The sequence below is a fragment of the Oncorhynchus tshawytscha genome, unplaced genomic scaffold, assembly GCF_018296145.1.
Source record: "Oncorhynchus tshawytscha isolate Ot180627B unplaced genomic scaffold, Otsh_v2.0 Un_contig_4271_pilon_pilon, whole genome shotgun sequence".
NCBI lineage: Eukaryota > Metazoa > Chordata > Actinopteri > Salmoniformes > Salmonidae > Oncorhynchus > Oncorhynchus tshawytscha.
In genome coordinates this window covers 236,192-261,500 of record NW_024609745.1, presented here as the reverse complement: position 1 = coordinate 261,500, position 25,309 = coordinate 236,192, and the positions used below count along the sequence as shown (strand labels likewise).

Genomic DNA, 25,309 nt, shown 5'->3' with positions numbered 1-25,309 from the left:
GAATTTAAGAAACAATAGGCTATGGATGCCTAGATGTGATTTTAAACACAAAGGCAAATATCCCTGCAGCATGCAAAAATGTACGTGACACGACACCCACCATAGCCCACACATGGCATATTATCCCCATTATCAGCATGATGCTGCGTCTTCAATATCACTCAGTCTGGCACAGAGAAACGTCTGATCGATCACATGTCTTCACACTGTTCTTAGTCTTCCTATTGGGTAGGGTGTTGACAATATCCCCCGCAGTGACCAGGGTCATCCTATCAAATCACGGCTTGATGCTCTGAACCGGCGGACTCTGTCTCGCCCTGTGTGCCCCGGTGGAATGGATCAAGCGCCCGACCAATAAGAATGATTGTTCTGTTGGTGTGTTCAGCCAGTGTGTGAGAGTGTACCTGAGAGAAGGGACATGCTATGGGGTGGTAGCACCAGTTCGTTTGTCACAAGTCACTTAATTGAGGCTTCATTAGGGGTCTTGATTTCAATGGCACGTTTCCTGTAAAAACTAGTTTATTTTATTTATCATTTTAAGTTGAACTATTAAGGAACAGACTCTCCCAAAATGTTCATCTGTGTTCCAGTGCCTCGGGGCATTCTTCTCCCTGCCCCGTCCACACCACTGTTACAAACACTGGCCAGCTATTGCTCTTGGATGATTGGCATTGACAGGACCGGACAGGGAGACGGATATAACACCCGTTAGAGAACCAGTCCTGCGCTGCTGAAACTCAATAGCCGTGTATGAGGTACAAACTTACAAACGGTGGGCAATTCCCCAAAACTTTTTTTTTTCTGCCCCCCTCATTTCGAGAAAGAAACTTGATCTTAACGGGCTGGAAAAACAGGCATGACTAACTCTCCAGGAATGTCTCCTGGTCAAAAGGAGAACGCCAGCTATTTTCTCCCGTAAAGAGACTAATTCTGTTGAATTTCATTGGAGAGATTCCTAAAGCTGTGTGTGTGTGTGTGTGTGTGTGTGTGTGTGTGTGTGTGTGTGTGTGTGTGTGTGTGTGTGCTTCTAAAAAGTCTAATTCTGTTGAATCGAGTATACAAAATCCCTAAAGCCTGCATATTCCGTTAAGCTCTCTTTACTGATTCTAGACCTGCTTTCAATTAAAATGGTAGGAGCCACATTGTGTGATGCTCAGAGGTGGGGAGATCCTCTGTCTTTTCACGGGTATCGTCCTTAAAGCAGACACCGTGCTGTTTCACTAATCTCCAGAATGATCATTACTTTTACTACCAACAAATGCAGGTAATGTAGGTTTTTAGATCAGGGAATGACGCAAGATTAAGCAGATTTCTTAGTCATCTTCCCTGGTAGTTTGACTTGAGCTCCAGAAATGACATTTGTTAAGTATGTGGTTTGCAGTCTGAGTGGAATAGGTTTTTTAATTGCAGCTCCGTACACTACAGACCTACAGGGGAAGCTGCCCTGCATTCGCACTGCATATCAAACACTTAAAACTCTATTGCTCTAAGTTGATATGGGCCTATCTCATCACTCAGTGTTAATAAGAGTAAAGATCGTCGGTGCAGCAGTGATAGATACCGTCTGGCAGGCGGCTGGAAAATCAGGAGCCACCCTGTCGATTAAATGGGAGAATTGTGATTAATTTAGTGTTAGCTTTAGAATCTCCTGTCTATAACACACACAGACACACACACAGACACACACACAAATCGATGAACTCAACTCAGGTCCACTGTAGATCTGATGAGGCAACAGGAAAGGGAGGCCACCACTGTGGCAACAGGAAAGGGAGGCCACCACTGTGGCAACAGGAAAGGGAGGCCACCACTGTGGCAACAGGAAAGGGAGGCCACCACTGTGGCAACAGGAAAGGGAGGCCACCACTGTGGCAACAGGAAAGGGAGGCCACCACTGTGGCAACAGGAAAGGGAGGCCACCACTGTAGCTCCAGGGCCTAAATACAAAGTAAAGAGCATGGAGAAGGTGCTCAGGGCACTGCTCAGTCAGTCATCCAGGCAGCCAGTCATCCAGGCAGCCAGTCAGTCATCCAGCCAGTCAGCCAGGCTGATAAAATACACTCCCACCTGTGTGTGAGGTTGGGTATTGTGATAGTGTCTCCTTTCGTTTCCATTAAATGGACAATATAGTACCGGTTCTGTTCTTTCCCTCCCTCTGTTGATGTTCCGTCCTAACTAACCCCAGTTTCCTCCCTATTTTCCAACATAGCTATTTAATGATGTCCCTGGGGTCCTCAGGCAGCTGTGAGGCCTGGGGCGGCCATGTATATGCCAGGCTATATGCATCCCACACATCTGGAGGCAGGTCCCCTTTCAGGCATTGTTTTCAAGGTTGTATTTGACGGTTCATCGCTGCCTAGAATGTCCTGTACCGAACACAGTGCTGCATTTCCAGATCAGAATCTCCCCGAGAGGCAGACCTATAGGATGGATTCTCTGTCACTGCAGCCACATCAACTCAGAGGCCTTTGAGGTTCTATGTGGACTTTAACTGTGAGAGTGAATGTGTAGTGGAGAAATCTGCAGTGTTTCACTTTGTCTGTCTTATACAGTAATACAGAGAGCATAGAAACCAGGCTGTTTTATGTATGTATGACGACACCACTATGGAGGTGTTTGTTTATGTGTTGCTGCTTTATCTCTCACACACCAACAGTTAGACGCGATGTGGTGCTGAGTGGAGACGGGGTCTCAGCGGTGCCCGGGGGTCTCGGCTCTCAGCCTTCTCTGAAGTGGGATATATTCCAGAGCTGTCACTCTCTCACCTCCCTCACCCCAACCCCCTGAGAGGGGAGCCCAAAGCCTGTAGAGAGAGAGACACACACACACGCACGCAAGTGCGCACACACACACACAGCTTCAACACTTCTTCCTGTCTGCGGACACACAGCTTCAACCGAGCCAGAACAAACAACAACCACTGACTCCGCATCGCCAGGGAAACAGCTCGGCCAACCAAAACATTCACACAGGCCACCATCACATTAACAGGCCTCACATTGAATTCTTCCCCCATTTTTTTGTGTGTGTGTGTGAAGTGGCCCAATGTTTTTAAAGACCAGATCGTTTAACTTCTATATTATAGTATACTTGCACCGTGTTTCCATTTCGGTCAGGGTTTCTTTCAAAATAAAATGTTGTCACCGTGTCGTTTCTTGACATACGCCGCTCGGCACAGACCGAGGTTTCAGATCAATGGCTTTAAACGCGGGAAATAATTATCACAGATGAAAGTAGGGAGAGGAACACAAACAGCCTGTGGATTCAGCTTTTTAATTAGTGTTGCAAAATCTTTTCTCACTACAGCAAATGAGCTTCCCTGGGTTCTGGAGCGTTCTGTCAGGGATACATGCATTACTTTACACCAACGTGGATCACAGCCAGGAGTAGTTCAGGCTGGGGTTATTACCTCTTACACATGGATTAGAAATGGATCGGATTTGGAATAATGTATTTCTGTCCCATTTCTGTCTGATTTGAGACCAGGTCCACTCGTACACAGACACGTAGGCATTTCCTGATGAAACACATGCAACTGGTTGTACAGCTGTGTAGCTGGAGGCAGTAGCATACTGGCAGAACTCAAGCCTCTTTTGATCTGTCTCCTTGTGCTCTCCTCTCTCGCTCTCCTCCTCTCTCTCGCCCTCCTCTCTCTCGCCCTCCTCTCTCTCTCGCCCTCCTCTCTCTCGCCCTCCTCTCTCTCTCGCTCTCCTCTCTCTCGCTCTCCTCCTCTCTCGCTCCTCCTCTCTCTCGCTCTCTCCTCTCTCTCGCTCTCCTCCTCTCTCTCGCTCTCCTCCTCTCTCTCTCTCTCCTCTCTCTCTCTCTCTCTCCTCCTCTCTCTCTCGCTCTCCTCCTCTCTCTCGCTCTCCTCCTCTCTCTCTTGCTCTCCTCCTCTCTCTCGCTCTCCTCCTCTCTCTCGCTCTCCTCCTCTCTCTCGCTCTCCTCCTCTCTCTCGCTCTCCTCCTCTCTCTCGCTCTCCTCCTCTCTCTCGCTCTCCTCCTCTCTCTCGCTCTCCTCCTCTCTCTCGCTCTCCTCCTCTCTCTCCTCTCCTCCTCCTCCTCTCGCTCTCTCCTCCGCTCGCTCTCCTCCTCTCGCTCGCTCGCTCCTCTCCTCGCTCGCTCGCTCGCTCTCCTCCTCTCTCTCGCTCGCTCTCCTCTCTCTCGCTCGCTCGCTCTCCTCCTCTCTCTCGCTCGCTCTCCTCCTCTCTCTCGCTCTCTCTCCTCCTCTCTCTCGCTCGCTCTCCTCCTCTCTCTCGCTCGCTCTCCTCCTCTCTCTCGCTCGCTCTCCTCCTCTCTCTCGCTCGCTCGCTCTCCTCCTCTCTCTCGCTCGCTCTCCTCCTCTCGCTCGCTCTCCTCCTCTCCTCGCTCGCTCTCCTCCTCTCTCTCGCTCGCTCTCCTCTCTCTCGCTCGCTCGCTCTCCTCCTCTCTCTCGCTCGCTCTCCTCCTCTCTCTCGCTCGCTCTCCTCTCTCTCGCTCGCTCGCTCTCTCTCTCTCTCGCTCGCTCCTCTCTCCTCTCTCTCTGGTCGCTCGCTCGCTCTCTCTCTCTCTCGCTCTCCTCCTCTCTCTTGCTCTCCTCTCTCTCCTCCTCGCTCTCTCGCTCTCCTCCTCTCTCTCTTGCTCTCCTCGCTCTCCTCCTCTCTCTCTCGCTCTCCTCCTCTCTCTCGCTCTCCTCCTCTCTCTCGCTCTCCTCTCAACTCAAACATGCTTATGTGTCATCAATTCAACAGCAGAACAGAAATGGAAAAACATGAACTTTTAACACCAACCCTCCTCCCTCTTCCTCCCCAGGTATGCCCCGGTTCTCCAGCCAGCCGGCAGCAGCCAGCATACGCCTGGGAGACAGCCAGGTTCTGGCCTGCGATGTCAACCCAGACCTGGTGCCTTTAGCCCGGTGGGAGCGTGAGCGTGAGCCCCTGGAGCTGAGCTCTAGGCTGGTGCAGCTACCCAACGGAGCCCTGGTGGTGAGCAACGCTTCGGAGGCCGACGCTGGGCTCTACCGCTGCATGGTGGAGAACGCTGGGCCCGCCAAGACCAGTGAAGAGGCCCAGCTCACAATACTGCCAGGTAATACTATAGATACTATATAGCTCTACATACTGCCAGGTAATACTATATAAGGACCGATCTAGACATCTGTAGTGTGCGCAATAACCTTTCTTCAGCATCTCTGCTTTGGCAGAGGAAAGAAAAGGTACAATAGTTGTATAATTAAGCAATAAGGCCTTAGGGGATGTGGTATACGGCCAATATACCACGGCTACGGGCTGTTCTTATGCAAGACGCAACGTGGAGTGCCTGGATACAGCCATTAGCCATGGTATTTTGGCCATATATCACAAACCCCCGAGGTGCCTTATTGCTATTATAAACTGGTTACCAAAGTCAAGTAAAAAATGATTTTGTCATTCCCATGGTATACGATCTGATATACCACGGCTTTCAGCCAATCAGCGTTCAGAGATCGAACCACCCAGTTTAGAATTAAGAACAGTATCTTACAGCATTCAATCGTTGGAATTGTCAGACACCATGTTGGTAGAGCATAGTACTACAGTACTATGGTTGTATCTGGTAGATCATGGTGTCTGTAGTACTATGGTTGTATCTGGTAGAACATGGTGTCTACAGTACTATGGTTGTATCTGGTAGAGCATGGTGTCTACAGTACTATGGTTGTATCTGGTAGAGCATGGTGTCTGTAGTACTATGGTTGTATCTGGTAGAGCATGGTGTCTGTAGTACTATGGTTGTATCTGGTAGAGCATGGTGTCTGTAGTACTATGGTTGTATCTGGTAGAGCATGGTGTCTACAGTACTATGGTTGTATCTGGTAGAGCATGGTGTCTGTAGTACTATGGTTGTATCTGGTGTCTGTAGACTATGGTTGTATCTGGTAGATCATGGTGTCTGTAGTACTATGGTTGTATCTGGTAGATCATGGTGTCTGTAGTACTATGGTTGTATCTGGTAGAGCATGGTGTCTGTAGTACTATGGTTGTATCTGGTAGAGCATGGTGTCTGTAGTACTATGGTTGTATCTGGTAGAGCATGGTGTCTGTAGTACTATGGTTGTATCTGGTAGAGCATGGTGTCTGTAGTACTATGGTTGTATCTGGTAGAGCATGGTGTCTGTAGTACTATGGTTGTATCTGGTAGAGCATGGTGTCTGTAGTACTATGGTTGTATCTGGTAGAGCATGGTTGTATCTGGTAGAGCATGGTGTCTGGTAGAGCAGTCTGTACTATGGTTGTATCTGGTAGAGCATGGTGTCTGTAGTACTATGGTTGTATCTGGTATCTGGGTAGAGAGCATGGTGTCTACAGTACTATGGTTGTATCTGGTAGAGCATGGTGTCTGTAGTACTATGGTTGTATCTGGTAGAGCATGGTGTCTGTAGTACTATGGTTGTATCTGGTAGAGCATGGTGTCTACAGTACTATGGTTGTATCTGGTAGAGCATGGTGTCTGTAGTACTATGGTTGTATCTGGTAGATCATGGTGTCTGGTAGAGCATGGTGTCTGTAGTACTATGGTTGTATCTGGTACATGGTGTCTGTATGGTTGTATCTGGTAGAGCATGGTGTCTGTAGTACTATGGTTGTATCTGGTAGAACATGGTGTCTGTAGTACTATGGTTGTATCTGGTAGAGCATGGTGTCTGTAGTACTATGGTTGTATCTGGTAGAACATGGTGTCTGTAGTACTATGGTGTCTGGTTGTAGAGCATGGTGTCTGTAGTACTATGGTTGTATCTGGTAGAGCATGGTGTCTGTAGTACTATGGTTGTATCTGGTAGAACATGGTGTCTGTAGTACTATGGTTGTATCTGGTAGAGCATGGTGTCTGTAGTACTATGGTTGTATCTGGTAGAACATGGTGTCTGTAGTACTATGGTTGTATCTGGTAGAACATGGTGTCTACAGTACTATGGTTGTATCTGGTAGAGCATGGTGTCTGTAGTACTATGGTTGTATCTGGTAGAACATGGTGTCTACAGTACTATGGTTGTATCTGGTAGAGCATGGTGTCTACAGTACTATGGTTGTATCTGGTAGATGGTGTCTGTAGTACATGGTGTCTGTAGTACTATGGTTGTATCTGGTAGAGCATGGTGTCTACAGTACTATGGTTGTATCTGGTAGAGCATGGTGTCTGTAGTACTATGGTTGTATCTGGTAGAACATGGTGTCTGGTAGTACTATGGTTGTATCTGGTAGAACATGGTGTCTGTAGTACTATGGTTGTATCTGGTAGAACATGGTGTCTGTAGTACTATGGTTGTATCTGGTAGAGTACTATGGTTGTATCTGGTAGAGCATGGTGTCTGTATGGTTGTATCTGGTAGAGCATGGTGTCTGTAGTACTATGGTTGTATCTGGTAGATCATGGTGTCTGTAGTACTATGGTTGTATCTGGTAGAGTACATGGTGTCTGGTAGAGCATGGTGTCTGTAGTACTATGGTTGTATCTGGTAGAACATGGTGTCTCTGGTTGTACTATGGTTGTATCTGGTAGAACATGGTGTCTGTAGTACTATGGTTGTATCTGGTAGAACATGGTGTCTGTAGTACTATGGTTGTATCTGGTAGAACATGGTGTCTACAGTACTATGGTTGTATCTGGTAGAGCATGGTGTCTACAGTACTATGGTTGTATCTGGTAGAACATGGTGTCTGTAGTACTATGGTTGTATCTGGTAGAACATGGTGTCTACAGTACTATGGTTGTGGGTTGGATTCCCACAGGGGACCAGTATTAAATGTATGTCCTCACTACTATTAGTTGCTGTGGATAAGTGTCTACTAACATAGAAAAGGAATGAATCGACCGTTCCAGTTTTCACATAGAAATAAGTTGCATTTGCAAAGTATTTCCAGAAACTGGAAAACGTATCAAGCAAGTATTTTTATATTCCACAAGTATTATCATATTAACTGTTATCAGACTCAACTTACGAATGCTTGTAAACACTCAAATACATTTATTTAATAATAAAAAAAAAAAAAAACGTCTGTAGACTACTAGTGGCCGATACTCGGAGCAGACCCCTCGTGGTCAGACATTACTGCCAGTTGAACACACTGAGAGACTTGTACATGGTGTACCACTCCTCCACTCAAGTCATTTACCTCCAGCATGAACACATTTGACCCGGCCTCATGGAGAGAGAGAGCGAGAGAATATCCTCTGTATACAACGTAGAACACCAAATAATGCATGCGGAACAGAATTAGGCCGATACCCACTAATTATCAAAATCCAGAAAAGTGCCGTTAAATTCTACAACCACCTAAAAGGAAGCGATTCCCAAACCTTCCATAACAAAGCCATCACCTACAGAGAGATGAACCTGGAGAAGAGTCCCCTAAGCAAGCTGCTCCTGGGGCTCTTTTCACAAACACACCCCACAGAGCCCCAGGACAGTAACACAATTAAACCAAATCATGAGGAAACAAAAAGAGAATTACTTGACACATTGGAAAGAATTAACAAAAAAACAGAGCAAACTAGAATGCTATTTGGCCCTAAACAGAGAGTACACAGTGGCAGAATACCTGACCACTGTGACTGACCCAAACTTAAGGAAAGCTTTGACTATGTACAGACTCAGTGAGCATAGCCTTGCTATTGAGAAAGGCCGCCGTAGGCAGACCTGGCACTCGAGAAGAAACTGAGCTGCACTTCCTGACCTCCTGCCCAATGTATGACCATATTAGAGACACATATTTCCTTCCGATTACAGATTCACAAAGAATTTGAAAACAAACCCGATTTTGATAAACTCCCATATCTACTGGGTGAAATACCACAGTGTGCATCACAGTAACAAGATTTGTGACCTGTTGACACCAAATTTGATTTTTTATTTATTTTTTAACCTTTATTTAATTAGGCAAGTCAGTAAAGAACAAATTCTTTTTTACAATGACTGCGTACCCCGGCCAAACCCGGCTGACACTGGGCCAATTGTGCGCCACCCTATGGGACTCCCAATCACGGCCGGATGTGATGGATTCGAACCAGGTACTGCAGTTACGCCTCTTGCACTGGGATGCAAAAGTCTTGCACCACTCCGGAGCCCAAAAGGTCAACCAGTGAAGAACAAACAATGTTGTAAATACAACCCATATTTATGCTTATTTATTTTTTGTTTTGTACTTTAACCATTTGTACATCGTTACAACACTGTGTATATCCACAATTTGACATTTGTAATGTCTTTATTCTTTTGGAACTTCTGTGAGTGTAATGTTTACTGTTAATTTTTTTGATTGTTTATTCCACTTTTGCACATTTATCTACTCCACTTACTTTGGCAATGTTAATGTGTTTCCCATGCCAATAAAGCCCCTTGAATTGAGAGAGAGACACACACACGGCGAGAGAGAGCCCCCAGTGGGCTTATCAGAGGGAACCTCAATCTCCACTCAAAGGGGGCTGAATTCCACTGTCACAGCTTCAACCCCCAGAACTTTTATTTAGTGGAGTTGTTAAAGTCTGGGGTCTGTCAGGCAGTGCAGAGAAGATATTAGAGGTGGTAAGTCAGACTTCAACGAGTCCCAGCTGATGTATTTTTCTATGTCTCCCAGTAGGTGTGGCCCCGAGGCTGAGAGTGTATTCAAAACACACATACACACAAGATGTTTTGCATCATAGAAGCAACATGCCGTTTCAGGAGTTCTTTGGTGGTACCATACATGGACTGAAACAGTTGACTGAGAGAACAATATGGGGGGCAGTTTGGGGTCTGTTCCATTACAATTGAGTTAACTTCAAAAATCCTCATCGAAAATTCATGCAATTGTTTGAAGGGAATTTCAACTAATTTCTTGAGTTGACTGAAATTGACACCCCCCCAATGTCTTAAAATAATTAAGAGGTTAATCATACCTTCAGAGTCAGTCTTTTCACGATCTCAAGAGGTTAACTTTGGGCAAAGCAGTTCAGCCAGTTGGGTGACCTCCTGAGTGGTCACCAGAGGTGTTGTTCATTTTACTGATCCAGATCAGATATCAGGATGGGAGTCTTTTGATGACACACGTTAACCAGAGGTCGACCCTGTTCTTTGTTTGGACAGAAACCGGAGAGGAGAGACAACTGGAGTTCCTGGTAGAGCCACTTCCTGTGACCAAAGTGGTGGGGGCCAGTTTGCTGCTGCCGTGTGTGGTGACGGGTTATCCAACGCCCTACGTCCGATGGATGGTGGGAGACAAGCTTGTTGAGGAGAGGTGAGTTGGGACCCGAAAGCCCTATTCTTAGAGAGGATTTTTAAGGTGTATTCCTTGCGAACCCATTTCTTCCAACTCAACAGTATAAATCAAATGGCTGTAAATGACCTCAAATGGCTGTAAATGACCTCAAATGGCTGTCTAACTGGAAATACTTTTTTCATCTCATTGCCATAAGTTACTTTGTTTATATCCATCCATATTAGCACAGAAATCAAGTTGTGTTCATTTGTAGTGTTTGAATCAATTTGATGATTGAATCAGTCATTTAACATGTCCGTAAGGTAGTGTGACTATGTTCCTCTAGCCCTCAGACGTTCCTAGTCACACTCCTATAGCAGTACCAGCTTCCTTTGTGCCTTGTGCCCAAAGTGCAAACACTTAAAGAGCTGGCGCCTGTACCCCGAGGTGTTAACGCCACTGGGCCTGAGTGTCTGAGCGCGCCACCGACGGGGCCAACAATACTGCCACTTAAGCAGGGAGACAACAAGGTCGGGCTGCCAGCCGTGTCAGGGAGTTCATAAATTAAAACCCTGGGAGAGTGTCACACTCTTAGCCCTCCCCTGGGAGAGCTGTGGATCAAGCCAATACCCTAGGATAGCTGTGTCAAGCCAAACCCCTTGGGAGAGCTGTGTATCAAACCAAACCCCTTGGGAGAGCTGTGTATCAAACCAAACCCCTTGGGAGAGCTGTGTATCAAACCAAACCCCTGGGAGAGCTGTGGATCAAGCCAAACCCCTTGGGATATCTGTGTATCAAACCAAACCCCTTGGGATATCTGTGTATCAAACCAAACCCCTGGGAGAGCTGTGGATCAAGCCAAACCCCTTGGGATATCTGTGTATCAAGCCAAACCCCTTGGGATATCTGTGTATCAAGCCAAACCCTTGGGATATCTGTGTATCAAACCAAACCCCTTGGGATATCTCTGTATCAAACCAAACCCATTGGGAGAGCTGCGTATCAAGCCAAACCCCTTGGGAGAGCTGCGGATCAAACCAAACCCCTTGGGATATCTGTGTATCGTACCAAACCCCTTGGGATATCTCTGTATCAAACCAAACCCATTGGGAGAGCTGCGTATCAAGCCAAACCCCTTGGGAGAGCTGTGGATCAAGCCAAACCCTTTGGGAGAGCTGTGGACCAAGCCAAACCCCTCGGGAGAGCTGTGGACCAAGCCAAACCCCTCGGGAGAGCTGTGGACCAAGCCAAACCCCTCGGGAGAGCTGTGGATCAAGCCAAACCCCTCGGGAGAGCCGGGAGAGCTGTGGATCAAGCCAAACCCCCTCGGGAGAGCTGTGGATCAAGCCAAACCCCCTCGGGAGAGCTGTGGATCAAGCCAAACCCCTCGGGAGAGCTGTGGATCAAGCCAAACCCCCTCGGGAGAGCTGTGGATCAAGCCAAACCCCCCTCGGGAGAGCTGTGGATCAAGCCAAACCCCCTGCTGTGGATCAAGCCAAACCCCCTGGGAGAGCTGTGGATCAAGCCAAACCCCTCGGGAGAGCTGTGGATCAAGCCAAACCCCTCGGGAGAGCTGTGGATCAAGCCAAACCCCTGGGAGAGCTGTGGATCAAGCCAAACCCCTGGGAGAGCTGTGGATCAAGCCAAACCCCTGGGAGAGCTGTGGATCAAGCCAAACCCCTGGGAGAGCTGTGGATCAAGCCAAACCCCTGGGAGAGCTGTGGATCAAGCCAAACCCCTGGGAGCCAGCTCAAGCCAAACCCCTGGGAGAGCTGTGGATCAAGCCAAACCCCTGGGAGCGCTGTGGATCAAGCCAAACCCCTGGGAGAGCTGTGGATCAAGCCAAACCCCTCGGGAGAGCTGTGGACCAAGCCAAACCCCCTCGGGAGAGCTGTGGATCAAGCCAAACCCCCTCGGGAGAGCTGTGGATCAAGCCAAACCCCCTCGGGAGAGCTGTGGATCAAGCCAAACCCCCCTCGGGAGAGCTGTGGATCAGAGCCAAACCCCCTCGGGAGAGCTGTGGATCAAGCCAAACCCCTCGGGAGAGCTGTGGATCAAGCCAAACCCCCTCGGGAGAGCTGTGGATCAAGCCAAACCCCGGGAGAGCTCGGGGGGGAGCTGTGGATCAAACCCCCTCGGGGAGCCAAGCCCCCCCTCGGGAGAGCTGTGGATCAAAACCAAACCCCTCGGGAGAGCTGTGGATCAAGCCAAACCCCTCGGGAGAGCTGTGGATCAATCCAAACCCCCTCGGGAGAGCTGTGGATCAAGCCCCTCGGGAAACAAGCCCCCCTCGGGAGAGAGCTGTGGATCAAGCCAAACCCCTCGGGAGAGCTGTGGATCAAGCCAAACCCCCTGGGAGAGCTGTGGATCAAGCCAAACCCCCTGGGAGAGCTGTGGATCAAGCCAAACCCCTGGGGAGAGCCCCCAGCCCCCTTGGGAGAGCTGTGGATCAAGCCAAACCCCCTGGGAGAGCTGTGGATCAAGCCAAACCCCCTGGGAGAGCTGTGGATCAAGCCAAACCCCCTGGGAGAGCTGTGGATCAAGCCAAACCCCCTGGGAGAGCAGTGGATCAAGCCAAACCCCCTGGGAGAGTTGTGTGGACAGAATAGCTAACAGAGTGGCTACGTGGGCTATCTGAGTTAACCCTTGTATTCATTTTCATTTTTGCATGGTCTCTATACACACTCACAGGACTCTACTCACTGACACACACACGCACACAGGGTCGAGTTCTGGCCAATTCCACAGTTCCTGCCTTGGTTTGTGTGAGGTTTACCTGGTTACCACACAGCCGTGTTTTCAGTTTGTCCCTTCCGGTAATAAGTATGTAAGTGAAGGGGACAGGCTAAGAAACCGAGACGAGAGATGAGGGCTCATTATTTTGGTTAAGAACGTTGTCTCGCACATTTTAACACGCCTCTTCTGAAGTTCAGCTTGACAAGGACATTGTCTCCTTCTAAGGAGAGAACATCTTCAACGTAGTGTCAGACACTTTCATATCAGCCTCTGTCTCAGTCCCGGTAGAGTTGACTATCTCGGTATATTGGTTTTGGATGCAGTGTGTCATTTTTGAAAACCACAGCTGAGTGTGGCAGACTGATAAAAGGAGAGTTAAGTTAAATATGCATTACAATAGATGTTCTTCATTGCGCACATTCCAAATATCCTTGTGGTACTCTGGGATGGGGGGTTGAGGGGGTGCTTACATTGTTAATTAGAGCTTGTGCTGAACAAATGGGAGGTCCTCCTTTCTTACCCAGGCCACTTTACCCAGGAACACGCACAGCCGTGTGCTGAATACATTAAGTTAGGCCATTCTAACATTGTAACACAGGATTGACAATTAAGCAACCGCTGGCAGAGTGGAGATCTGATCTAGTTTCTCCTTCAGCGCGTCCCTTCCCTCCCAGGAAGACTTCAGAGGACAGGAAGCCCTGTCACTTTGTAATAATTGGAACGGAGGGAGGAAAAGAGGAGGGAATCCGTACTGAGCCTCATAATTGGTCGACTGTATGGAACCGTATTGCTATCAGAGCTGTTGAAGTAGACTGTGAATCCCGTATCTCCCACGACAGGAAGTTTATGGAGATGTGTGGAGATGGCGATGACTCAGTAAGAGGACGATGTTGATTTATGTTCAAGTTCTGGCGCTGACACTCAAAGGTGGTTGACGTCTCGCTGCGGTAGCATCTCTGGCCTGATAAAAAAACTGTTTATAGGATGAGTCAGAGAGAATATGTTTTAAGATGGAGAGTTGGAGGGAGAGGGGTCTACAGTTTCTCTACAGGGACTCCTCTACAGGGTCGTTTCTACAGGGTCGTTTCTACAGGGTCGTTTCTACAGGGTCGTTTCTACAGGGACTCCTCTACAGGGACTCCTCTACAGGGACTCCTCTACAGGGACTCCTCTACAGGGACTCCTCTACAGGGACGCCTCTACAGGGACGCCTCTACAGGGACGCCTCTACAGGGACTCCTCTACAGGGACTCCTCTACAGGGACTCCTCTACAGGGACTCCTCTACAGGGACTCCTCTACAGGGACTCCTCTACAGGGACTCCTCTACAGCGTCTCCTCTGGCCAGTCTGTTTCTTAGAGAGGTCTGGAGATTCATTCTACTCAACAGTGGCTGTGGTTGTGAATGAGCAGTTTCTCTACAGGGACTCCTCTACAGGGACTCCTCTACAGGGACTCCTCTACAGGGACTCCTCTACAGGGACTCCTCTACAGCGTCTCCTCTGGCCAGTCTGTTTCTTAGAGAGGTCTGGAGATTCATTCTACTCAACAGTGGCTGTGGTTGTGAATGAGCAGTTTCTCTACAGGGACTCCTCTACAGGGACTCCTCTACAGGGACTCCTCTACAGGGACTCCTCTACAGAGCCGCCTCTACAAGGTCTCCTCTGGCCAGTCTGTTTCTTAGAGAGGTCTGGAGATTCATTCTACTCAACAGTGGCTGTGGTTGTGAATGAGCACTTTTTCTCTTATGTCGGTCACTGAGAGTCACTCCTTTAGCTCATGTCAGCTGACATTTTTTTGATAGCTAGCAGCCAGAATAATTGACCTATCTAAACTTAGTAATCATGGTCAAATTAACGGCTGTGGCTCCCCCATTGATTTTGTTAGTCAGTCTCACTCGGATAACATATTACATTTCTAAACAGTTATCCAGTTTAATTTCCTCCATCAGCTCAATATCACCCTGTCTAGATTGCACAAGTTCAACCCTGATATCGCCTCCCTATGTTTTAGATGTGGCTCAGATGAAGGAACATTCCTTCATTCCACTTGGCAGTGTTGAGAACTACACGGTTTCTGTCAGGGGGTTTGAGATACAGTATCCTCAATTCACGGGGTTGCATTCCCTTTAGACCCGGAGGTCTGTCTACTGGGTAACTTCACTAATTCCAATCTTAGCTTTATAGTTTGGCTTTGCCTAACAGAAATATTGCTAGCGATTGCCAAGAAATGTATTGCCTTGAAATGGATATCGGATTCCTCCCTGCCGGTTGCAATGTGTCTATCAGAAGTTAATAGTTGTATCCCACTGGAGAAAATCACTTACTGCTTGAGGAATAAGTTAGACATTTTACAGAATTTGGCAACCTTTTATTGACTATATGGAGAATCACACATCATATTGATTGCATCTCTATGTAATCTTTATATAATGTTTCACACTTAATGTATAATATGTAGTTTACGGCAGGTGACCATATGATCTAACGTCTCTTTTTATTTTGACTTTCTTTTAGTGTATATTTGTGTGTATTTAAAAAAAGACATTTGTATTTTTTATGTACACACGTCTGTTGTCTTGTAAGGTTATTGTCATTTGTTATATTGTCTAATATCTTTTAATATTTGTTTTAATTTGAAAATGCAAAAAAATAAAAAATCTATCTGAACTTTTCTCTCCACCTTATGGCAAAATGTGTACAATTGCAAAAAACTACTCTTAAACAATATATATATGTTTTTATCTCCGCTGGCAAGAGGGGGGTAGCCAAAATGTTTTGATTGTAATTTTAGGGTGGGGGGGAGTGTGCACATGTGGGTCCACAGACCCAGACCACTGTGGGTACGCAGACCCAGACCACTGTGGGTAGCCCAAACTGTTTTGATGTGTAAGACCACTTTTAGGGTGGGGGCAGACCCAGACCACTGTGGGTGCAGACCCAGACCACTGTGGGTCCACAGACCCAGACCACTGTGGGTACGCAGACCCAGACCACTGTGGGTACGCAGACCCAGACCACTGTGGGTACGCAGACCCAGACCACTGTGGGTCCGCAGACCCAGACCACTGTGGGTCCACGCAGACCCAGACCACTGTGGGTCCGCAGACCCAGACCACTGTGGGTACGCAGACCCAGACCACTGTGGGTACGCAGACCCAGACCACTGTGGGTACGCAGACCCAGACCACTGTGGGTCCACAAATGAGCAATACTAATAATTACTGCTGCAGTCAGCTCTGTATTTACTCTGTTAGATGTTTTGCAACATGTAGCTGTTGCAAGAGCTGGTCATAACATACAACATGGTGTCTCTACCCTGATAATGTATAAAGGCAAAAAGATGATGCTCAATGCTCAGCCTTTTACTTCTGCTACTTCTGCCTGTACATTCTAGCTCTGAGGTCAAATCAGTAGCATCAGCAAGGCTGTGTCCCTATGTAGCCCCCTGGTGGTGTGGATCTGCTAGTGTCGGGCAGTGGGATGAAGTCATGACAGGTGACCCTTTTTAAAAGACGCTATGGGCGGGAGATAGCCTAGTGGTTAGAGCGTTGGGCCAGTAACCAAACGGTTGCCGGATCGAATCCCCAAGCTGACAAGGTAAAATTCTGTTGTTCTGTCCCTGAACAAGGCAGTTAACCTACTCTTCCCTGGTAGGCTGTCATTTTTAATAAGATTTTGTTCTTAATTAACTGACTTGCCTAGTTAAATACAAATAAATAAATAAACACTGTTCCCCGGTAGGCCGTCATTGTAAATAAGATTTTGTTCTTAATTAACTGACTTGCCTAGTTAAATAAAGGTCAAATAAAAACACTCATCCCCGGGCACCGATGACGTGGATTAAAACAGCCCCCCACACCTCTGATTCAGAGGGGTTGGCTTAAATGCGTAAGACACATTTCAGTTGAATTCATTCAGTTGTACAACTGACTAGGTATCCCCCTTTCCTTTCCAAGTGAAGAAGCCTCGTTCCTAATTCTCTGACCCAGACACACTGAAGCTTTGTAAAAAAAATACCTATAGCCAAAGACATAAGATTTGCCGTTAATCTGGTTTAAGCACTAGCAGGATGGTATGTTGCAAGTCGCGTGTTGAATATAAATGGTTCTCTTCACCCCGTCTTGAATCTCCTACAAAACACCCAGGCTTGTAGCGACCCTTTGAATTTGCCCGTCAATCAGCTCTGTACACGCAAGGCCAACGATCATGAAAGCGACCGTCAGCTTTTGTTCTGGCAAATATCCTGCTATCACCTAATAGAATCCCCGGCAGTCAATAAAAAGGATGAATAATGCATGACGGGCGAGCGACGGAGTTGACATTGCATGTAAATCATGCCTCAAGCCTCTCAGAGCGGGTCTCTTCTTGTCTTGGCTCCCTCATTTCAATATGATTTGGTTTATGATATTTACTTATGTATGAATGGTGTTCAGCGGGGGAAATGTGTTTTTCAGTGGGACTGTAATGGGATGACTTTCTACCCTCTGTGGCTTTGAGAAGTCCTACTTCCTGTGCTGGAGTGTGGCGTTACCGGCGGGGGTGTCAATAGGACCTCGGGGCTTCTGTGCCCCTGAACTCTCCCAGCTCACACTGTACCTTTTTATTACATACGGCCGTCTGTATCCTCCATGCTTTCCCCATCGCTGTAGCCGCGTCCTTGACATTCTCATTCTCTGAGCATTGTTTCTGCTCTATCAGAGTAGAGGAAATGACCTCCTCGCCTTTCCTCAAAGTTAGTGGCACACTGTAGGCAACACAGCCCTGAGTAAGTTCACCTGATGACCTGATCTTGTAGTAATCCCCAATAGAGGCGTGAATAGGCTTGGTGTAGATGGACTGTAGCTGCTCAGACAGACATGATCATTTCCATCTGCTTGTTATGGGTGGCCGCTGGGTTGCCTACTGCTTTATGCTAGTTAGAAGTTGGCCCAGCCTCATTGTACACTGATTACAGCACTATTGCTCACTCCGCCCTCCCCAACCTCTGATTGATTTCTAGTTTGCAAGACCTCCGTTCTCGATCCAATTTTAGGTTAATCGCTGCACTCTCCCTGCCGGCGCTCTTTAAAAATGATTTTTTAAGAGGCCCTGAAAATTGACACAACGTAGAAATATATAGATGTTAGGCAGCAGTTTTCCTCTGCGTCTGGGAGAAGGCCCGTCAGACGCCACCTATCAATGTTAATGGGCTGTGATTTTCGCTCGTTCTTTTGTGCAGCGTCAGTATTAACAAGATTAACGGCGAGTCCCTGCCTTTTGCTAGCTCGCCGTTTCTGCACGGCAGATTTATAACCCTCTTATTAAACGGGTTTGGAGCGTGCGTGGAAACGCCGTCGTGGCGTAACGCTCTGCTGCGGTGTTGGTGGGCAGGCACAAATCATGTGTCATCGGAACACAAAACAAAATGGCTCCCTCACCTCGAGAGCTTTGGCTCGGAGAAGAGACTCATAAATGCTCATGTTATTGTACGTCCTATTAATACTGTCTGAATGAAACACATTGGAGGTCATTGATGGTTTAGCAACAATTTTTTGCATTTTACAAACTCTTTGAATGAACTTGGTCCCTGATTTAAAGTTTACAGTCACTAATGTCTCTATTACAGTTGGCCAGTACCACATACCTATGCTGGATTCTTACCAGAGTTCTGTGGCTGTATCTGTTATCGGATTGGCTGTTTCTCACTGCTGCTAGAATGATCGATGAAGACTTGGAGTGACATCACTGCCATGTTAGTTGGGAAAACAGACAGACATGCTGTTCTCTGCCACTGGAGCTGAGGAGAACTCTTTACAGTCTGTCTGTTTAGTCTACACATCCCAGACATGGCTCTCTCCCCCATGGCATCCACTGTCCTTACCCTGCACTCAGTTACCAATGACATATACAGGGCCTTCCTCCATACCCTAACCTTGCCAGAAGAACATTCATAACCTCTGATGTGTGTATTTTACGTAGGTTACGAGCTTTGTGATACGCTAATCCAAAGACCGGTACGCCGTCGTCTCAGTGCTCTGGTGAAAAGCAAATCAAAATAAGGTATGCAGGAGTAGTTCCATCTTAGGGCCTTGTGGGTTTCCATTACGAGACGGAGGAAAACAAACACTTTCATGGATGACTCATTCAAGAGGCCAGGCCAAGGCTGGGTCTTTTCGCATTGATTTTTATTTTACGTCTGTTCTTATACCGCTGTTAGCTCAGAGCCGTCTAAAGCTGGCTTGTCCTCGCAGTTTCCCCACAGATCAACAGATGTTATCTGTTTGCATAAAGAAAGCACCCATCTACTACCCCGATAGGGGCTCTCAAATGAAACGGAATGTTTTCTTCACCCCTCCACCCCCAAAAGCTCTTTCCAAATGCACCACAGTGCTGATTGTGCCTCAGCCAAAGAGGGAGGTTCAGCCTGCTTTCTCCCTGAGTGCTAACACCTGGGTCTGCTGCACAATAGTTTGCATTCACCGTGCAGCGCAGCCAAGCAGGCGAGCGGGCGGACGGGAGAGAGAAGTATTACTTAAGTCGTTTTTTTGGGGTATCTGTACTTTACTTTACTATTTATATTTTTGACAACTTATACTTTTTCTTTAGGAATGTAGTGAAGTAAATGTGCTTTTTACTCCCATATATTTTCCCTGACACCCAAAAGTACTTCTTACATTTAGATTACTCAGACAGGATAGCAATATGGTTAAATTCACACACCATCAATATGTGTTGTCATCCCTACTGCCTCTGGGGTAATGTAAGGTGAGACTCAGGGGATGGATGGGAGGGGGTGCTAGGCATGCTTTCATCTGGGTGGGGGGGGCTATGCAGGGTGGGAAGGGATGGGAAACATGGTTTTCTGGTGGGGAGGGAGGATGCGGGTGGGGGAATGGGGACTGAGGAGGTTGGGTGGAATGGGTTGGGGAGGGTCTTGTTTGTTTTCCTTGCATACAGAACATTACTAAACTGTTGAAGCTGTTTGTCTTTGTTGCATTTCTCTGCTAGTTTTAGAAATATGTCATGCAAATATTCTAACTGAATGTGTGACTATATCTGAACGAACAGGATTTAGAATGTAAAACCCCTTCTGGAAAAATGACAAACTAAAGAAAAAGTTGGTCACAAAAAAATGAAAGCGAGAGGGTGAGTCATTAAAAAAAAGTTGCGTGTGAACGACTCACTCCTGCCCATTTAATAATGAATGTTTTGTTATGAGTGTTACGATTCCCGTCTGGTCCTGTTTAGACAGTGTGACCCGGGCCGACCAACCAATGCCCAGTGCAGCACCGGATATTCCACTTCCGTTTCTAGAGACCGACGGCTCTATCAAAAATGAGAGAGATGAGCTCAGCACGTGTGTGTGACCTCTCCCAGCTTCAGATGCAGAGGCACAGCGCTGGAGTCACAACTCATATTCAAATTGTTGTTCTCATATTGAACCTGGGCTCGCTGGGAGCCTGGACAGAGAACAGATATAGGAACCTGGGCTCGCTGGGAGCCTGGACAGATATAGGAACCTGGGCTCGCTGGGAGCCTGGACAGAGAACAGATATAGGAACCTGGGCTCGCTGGGAGCCTGGACAGAGGACAGATATAGGAACCTGGGCTCGCTGGGAGCCTGGACAGAGAACAGATATAGGAACCTGGGCTCGCTGGGAGCCTGGACAGATATAGGAACCTGGGCTCGCTGGGAGCCTGGACAGAGAACAGATATAGGAACCTGGGCTCGCTGGGAGCCTGGACAGAGGACAGATATAGGAACCTGGGCTCGCTGGGAGCCTGGACAGAGGACAGATATAGGAACCTGGGCTCGCTGGGAGCCTGGACAGAGAACAGATATAGGAACCTGGGCTCGCTGGGAGCCTGGACAGAGGACAGATATAGGAACCTGGGCTCGCTGGGAGCCTGGACAGAGAACAGATATAGGAACCTGGGCTCGCTGGGAGCCTGGACAGAGGACAGATATAGGAACCTGGGCTCGCTGGGAGCCTGGACAGATATAGGAACCTGGGCTCGCTGGGAGCCTGGACAGAGAACAGATATAGGAACCTGGGCTCGCTGGGAGCCTGGACAGAGGACAGATATAGGAACCTGGGCTCGCTGGGAGCCTGGACAGATATAGGAACCTGGGCTATAGTTCTAGGTTCCTCTCCCATGGAGACCCATGGGGTGGCGCCCTATTGGCCCAGTGTCGTCCGGGTTAGAGGAGGGTTTGTCCGGCAGGGATGTCCTTGTCCCATTGGGCACTAGCGGCTCCTGTGGCCGGCCGGGCGCAGTGCACGCTGACACGGTCGCCAGGTGTACAGTTTTTCCTCTGACACATTGGCGTGGCTGGCTTCCGGGTTAAGTGGGCATTGTGTCAAGAAGCAGTATGGCTCTCGACCTTCGCCTCTCCCGAGTCCGTATGGGAGTTGCAGCGTTGAGACAAGACTGTAACTACCAATTGGATTCCATGAAATTGGGGGTAAAAAAAAGGAATATTCCTCTACAGTGTGGGAGAAAGTCTCTTGCCTTCGGGGAGGGGCTTACTTTGTTGTTGGCCTACGCTCCTCTCCTCAGTCTACTCAAATCCTCACCACCTGATGACCCAGCTGTACATCCATGTTATGTAGCCACCTGACGACCCAGTTGTACATCCATGTTATGTAGCCACCTGACGACCCAGCTGTACATCCATGTTATGTAGCCACCTGACGACCCAGCTGTATATCCATCCTTGCAGCCAGACATGCTCCATCAGTACATCAACACTTCCAAGCACGCCAGTGACGCGGCTCTCTCTGCCAGGTGAAAATGACAATAGCACCATATCTCTAGCTTTCATTAGCTAACACAAAGCGCAAGCCCAATTAGCGCCATATCAACCGGTACCTGCGACATCTCACCTAGCACTCAATACCGTTCTCCGATAGCGTGTCTGGCGTCCTCGTGGCGGCAGCGAACGGATGCTAAGTGACAGTGTAAATTTGGAGCTAATTAAAAAGCCCTTTGTAGGTGAGGACTGTGTAATGCGTTTTTAATTATGCCCAGGCTCCTGCCTCTTCCACTGAAGAGTCCCTGTTACCACGGGATGTGGCATATCTCACGGTCACAACAGCTCCGGCTCAGATTTGAATACAGCGTAGGGAGGAATTAGCCACGACCATGGAGCTGGGCCATATTGCTTCCCGTGTTACTGATTCAATCCTTTCAACTGACTCACAATCTTTCCTCATTGACTGAAAGGTGAGAGTGGTGACGTCTTAAACTGATTTTAAGATCTCTTTGTTGTAAAGCGTGGAGAGACTGTAACTATGTGACTTTCCTACGTAGCCTTCTGGATGTAGTGAAAAGGTATCGACGTCTTCAATGCCTGCACCTCACTGTGTCACAATGCCACTGTCAATGAGAGTAGACGCCCTGGTGGAGCGAAGGCCTTCAATGGAGCCCAGCGACTCTTCTAAAAGGACTACAGGAATCCTATTGATCTGTTCAATTCCACACTGTGTCTTTTGAATGGCCCCAACTCCTACACCTACTAAAAGAACATGAACAACATTTTGGAGGCCCTGAGAAGAAGGGAGAGAAGCCAGTAGAGCAAGGTGTTTGTGGCCTGTTTCATAAAGCAGTCTCAGGACCTGGGGAGAAGGGAGAGAAGCCAGTAGAGCAAGGTGTTTGTGGCCTGTTTCATAAAGCAGTCTCAGGACCTGGGGAGAAGATAAAATACTCCTTTATGAGTTACTGTTATGATGTTCTGTCTGTTTTTCCATGAAGAGGTCGGAGGTCCTGACTGCAGCTACTGTTCCCCTCTTATACAATCTGTGGTTGGGTCTGTACTGCTGTGTGGACTCCCGTCCTATAGGCTGCAGTCGACTGCACCACCAGCCAACCAACCAGCCATTCACCTCTGGGAACGTCTCAGCGAATAGCACTCACACTGTGAAACAAGAGGCTGTTGTCACACTGGGACCAAAATAATATTCACTTACTGCAGTGTGTGTTGTTATTTCACAAGTGTTCATTCAAAACTTTCTGCTGGGGCAGTTCCACTAATCTTATCTACATATATGAATGGGTTCAATCATGCCTTTGGCCACACCAACAGTCTATCCATTGTCAATCCAGGCGATGTGAAGATCATTGGAATTGTGCTCTGAACAAGCCACATCTTTCCCTCAGTCAGCAGGGTGACGTCATCCAGACAGCAGGTAGAGGCCCAGTCCAACAAACAGCTCTGTTACACAGCAGATGGCACAGGGTGCTGTAAGCAGCCAATCAGGTGGCACAGGGTGCTGTAGGCAGCCATTCCAGGCAGGGCAAAGTGGTGGGGAGGGAGAGGGAGGGAAAGAGAGCAGGAAGGGTGCACGCTGCGGTGGAAATCCCACCTAGTCAGGAGTTTAAATCAAATCGATGGCCAGCAGACAGTGGGTTCTGCAGTGTGCATTTCTGCGATCTCTGCCTCCCCTCTGTTTCCTGGTACCGCCAAGGGCTATTTTCTCTACTATCACTCTCTCCCTACTGTACCGCTCTCTCCCTACTGTACCACACACACACACACACACTCACTCTCACCAGTGCTCTCCTTCATAACCTATTGATTTCTTCCTCTACATCACAAGTTAAAACAACACTGTTGTCGGAGGCCTGCTACCCTCCTGGAATATTGAGCAGTTCAAAGGACAAGCTCTTTAAGATGGTGGTCACTGGGTTTGTTAGAAGATGAGATGCTGCTTTAGGTTGGGAAAAGGGGTGATTTTGGATCCACATGTAACCAAATCTCCCAGGCCTGAGGGAATTCATTGATGCTTCCACCTAGTATTGGGATCTTCATACCATTCAGTTGTCAGAGAGCCAATGAGAACTTCATCTCTGTTACCATCTTAGTGTGAATATCTTGGTGCTGGGTCATCAACAGTATTATAGTGGGAGGGTCACCGTTCATGCTTTTGAATTACAATCACACATTTTAGCTGAACACAAGAACTCAAGTAATCATGCATCTACAGTGCCTTCAGAACGTATTCACACACAATTCTCCACAATGTGAATGTGGAATTTTGTTTGTTTATATTTTTTTCCAAAGCTGAAATGTCTCGAGTCAAAAAGTATTCAACCACTTTATGGCACAAACCTAAAAACGTTCAGGAATAAAACTGTGCTGAACAAATCAGATAACATATTGCATGGACTCATTCAGTGTTGAATAATAGTGGTTAACATGATTTTTGAATGACTCTCCCTTCTCTGTACCCCACACATACAACTATCTGTTAGGTCCCTCAATTGAGTAGTGAACTTCAAGCAAATATTCAACCACAAAGTCTAGGGACGTTTTTCAACACCTCGCAAAGAAGGGCAACAATTGGTAGATGTGTTTTAGGTTATCGTCCTGCTGAAAGGTGAATTTGTCTGCTTTTTAAAATTTTTACACTAGGTCAAATTACCCAAGTTGCTTACCAAGACAACATTGAATGTTCATGAGTGGTCTAGTTACAGTTTTTACTTCAATCGGCTTTAAAATCTATGGCAAGACATGAAAATGGCTGCCTAGCAAAGATCAACAATCTACTTGACAGAGCTTGACATCTTTTTGAAATGAACAATGGGCAAAGGTTGCACAATCCAGGTGTGGAAAGCTCTTAGAGACTTACCCAAAAAGACTCACAGCTTTAACCGCTGCCGAAGGTGATTCTACAAAGTATTGATTCCGTGGTGTGAATATTTATGTAAACTAGATATTTCTGTATTTCATTTTCAATAAATGTGCAAAAATGTCTAAACATGTTTTTACTTAGTCATTCTGGGGTATTGGGTGTAGATGAGTATTTAATCCATGTTGAATTCAGGCTGTAAAACAATCAGATGTGGAATAAATCAAGGGGTGTGTGTGCTTTGTGTAGGCTCTGTATTATGGTGGAATGAAAAGGACTCTCATACAGAGCTGTAATATATTGTGGCAACTTGTGAATCACACGTGAAATGAGGACGCCAGCTCGTGAACGATAATCATGCTGCTCAGCCGTTCCTCACTCAGCTGTTCCTCACTAACACCCTGAGGAAGTGTCGAATCTCTGCCGATTTACCTCCTGAAATCTACAAGTGAATTCTAATTTTCCCACCTCTCTGTTGTTTTGTCTGGCAGTGAGGGGAAGTTGGAGTTGGTGGGAGGAGGCAGTCTGTTGATCTACAACCTGACTGAGGAGGATGCAGGCGTCTACAGCTGTATGGCAGACATCACTAACAACACTATCGAGGCCAAGGCAGAGCTCACTGTACAAGGTACTGCACTGATGAAGTCAAACACATCACTTTTCATGGAGCACTAGCCTGGAAAAAGACTTATCTGATAGTGTGTTTCACACACTTAAACGATCCGTCACATACCGTTATCAGTTAGCAAATGGTTTAGATCCAAATGAGTC

General features: G+C 47.4%; 1 protein-coding gene across 12 annotated transcripts in view; it reads left to right on the top strand.

The window, feature by feature from the left end:
* Positions 1 to 25,309, top strand: part of neo1a (neogenin 1a) — a 231,512-nt gene that overhangs the window by 122,969 nt on the left and 83,234 nt on the right. For all 12 annotated transcript variants that reach the window (XM_042317506.1, XM_042317500.1, XM_042317498.1 and 9 more), the window contains exons 3-5: positions 4,788 to 5,063; positions 10,078 to 10,228; positions 25,030 to 25,166. In XM_042317506.1, the coding sequence (XP_042173440.1) occupies positions 4,788 to 5,063; positions 10,078 to 10,228; positions 25,030 to 25,166 (564 nt within the window). The remainder of the gene's footprint in view (positions 1 to 4,787; positions 5,064 to 10,077; positions 10,229 to 25,029; positions 25,167 to 25,309) is intronic.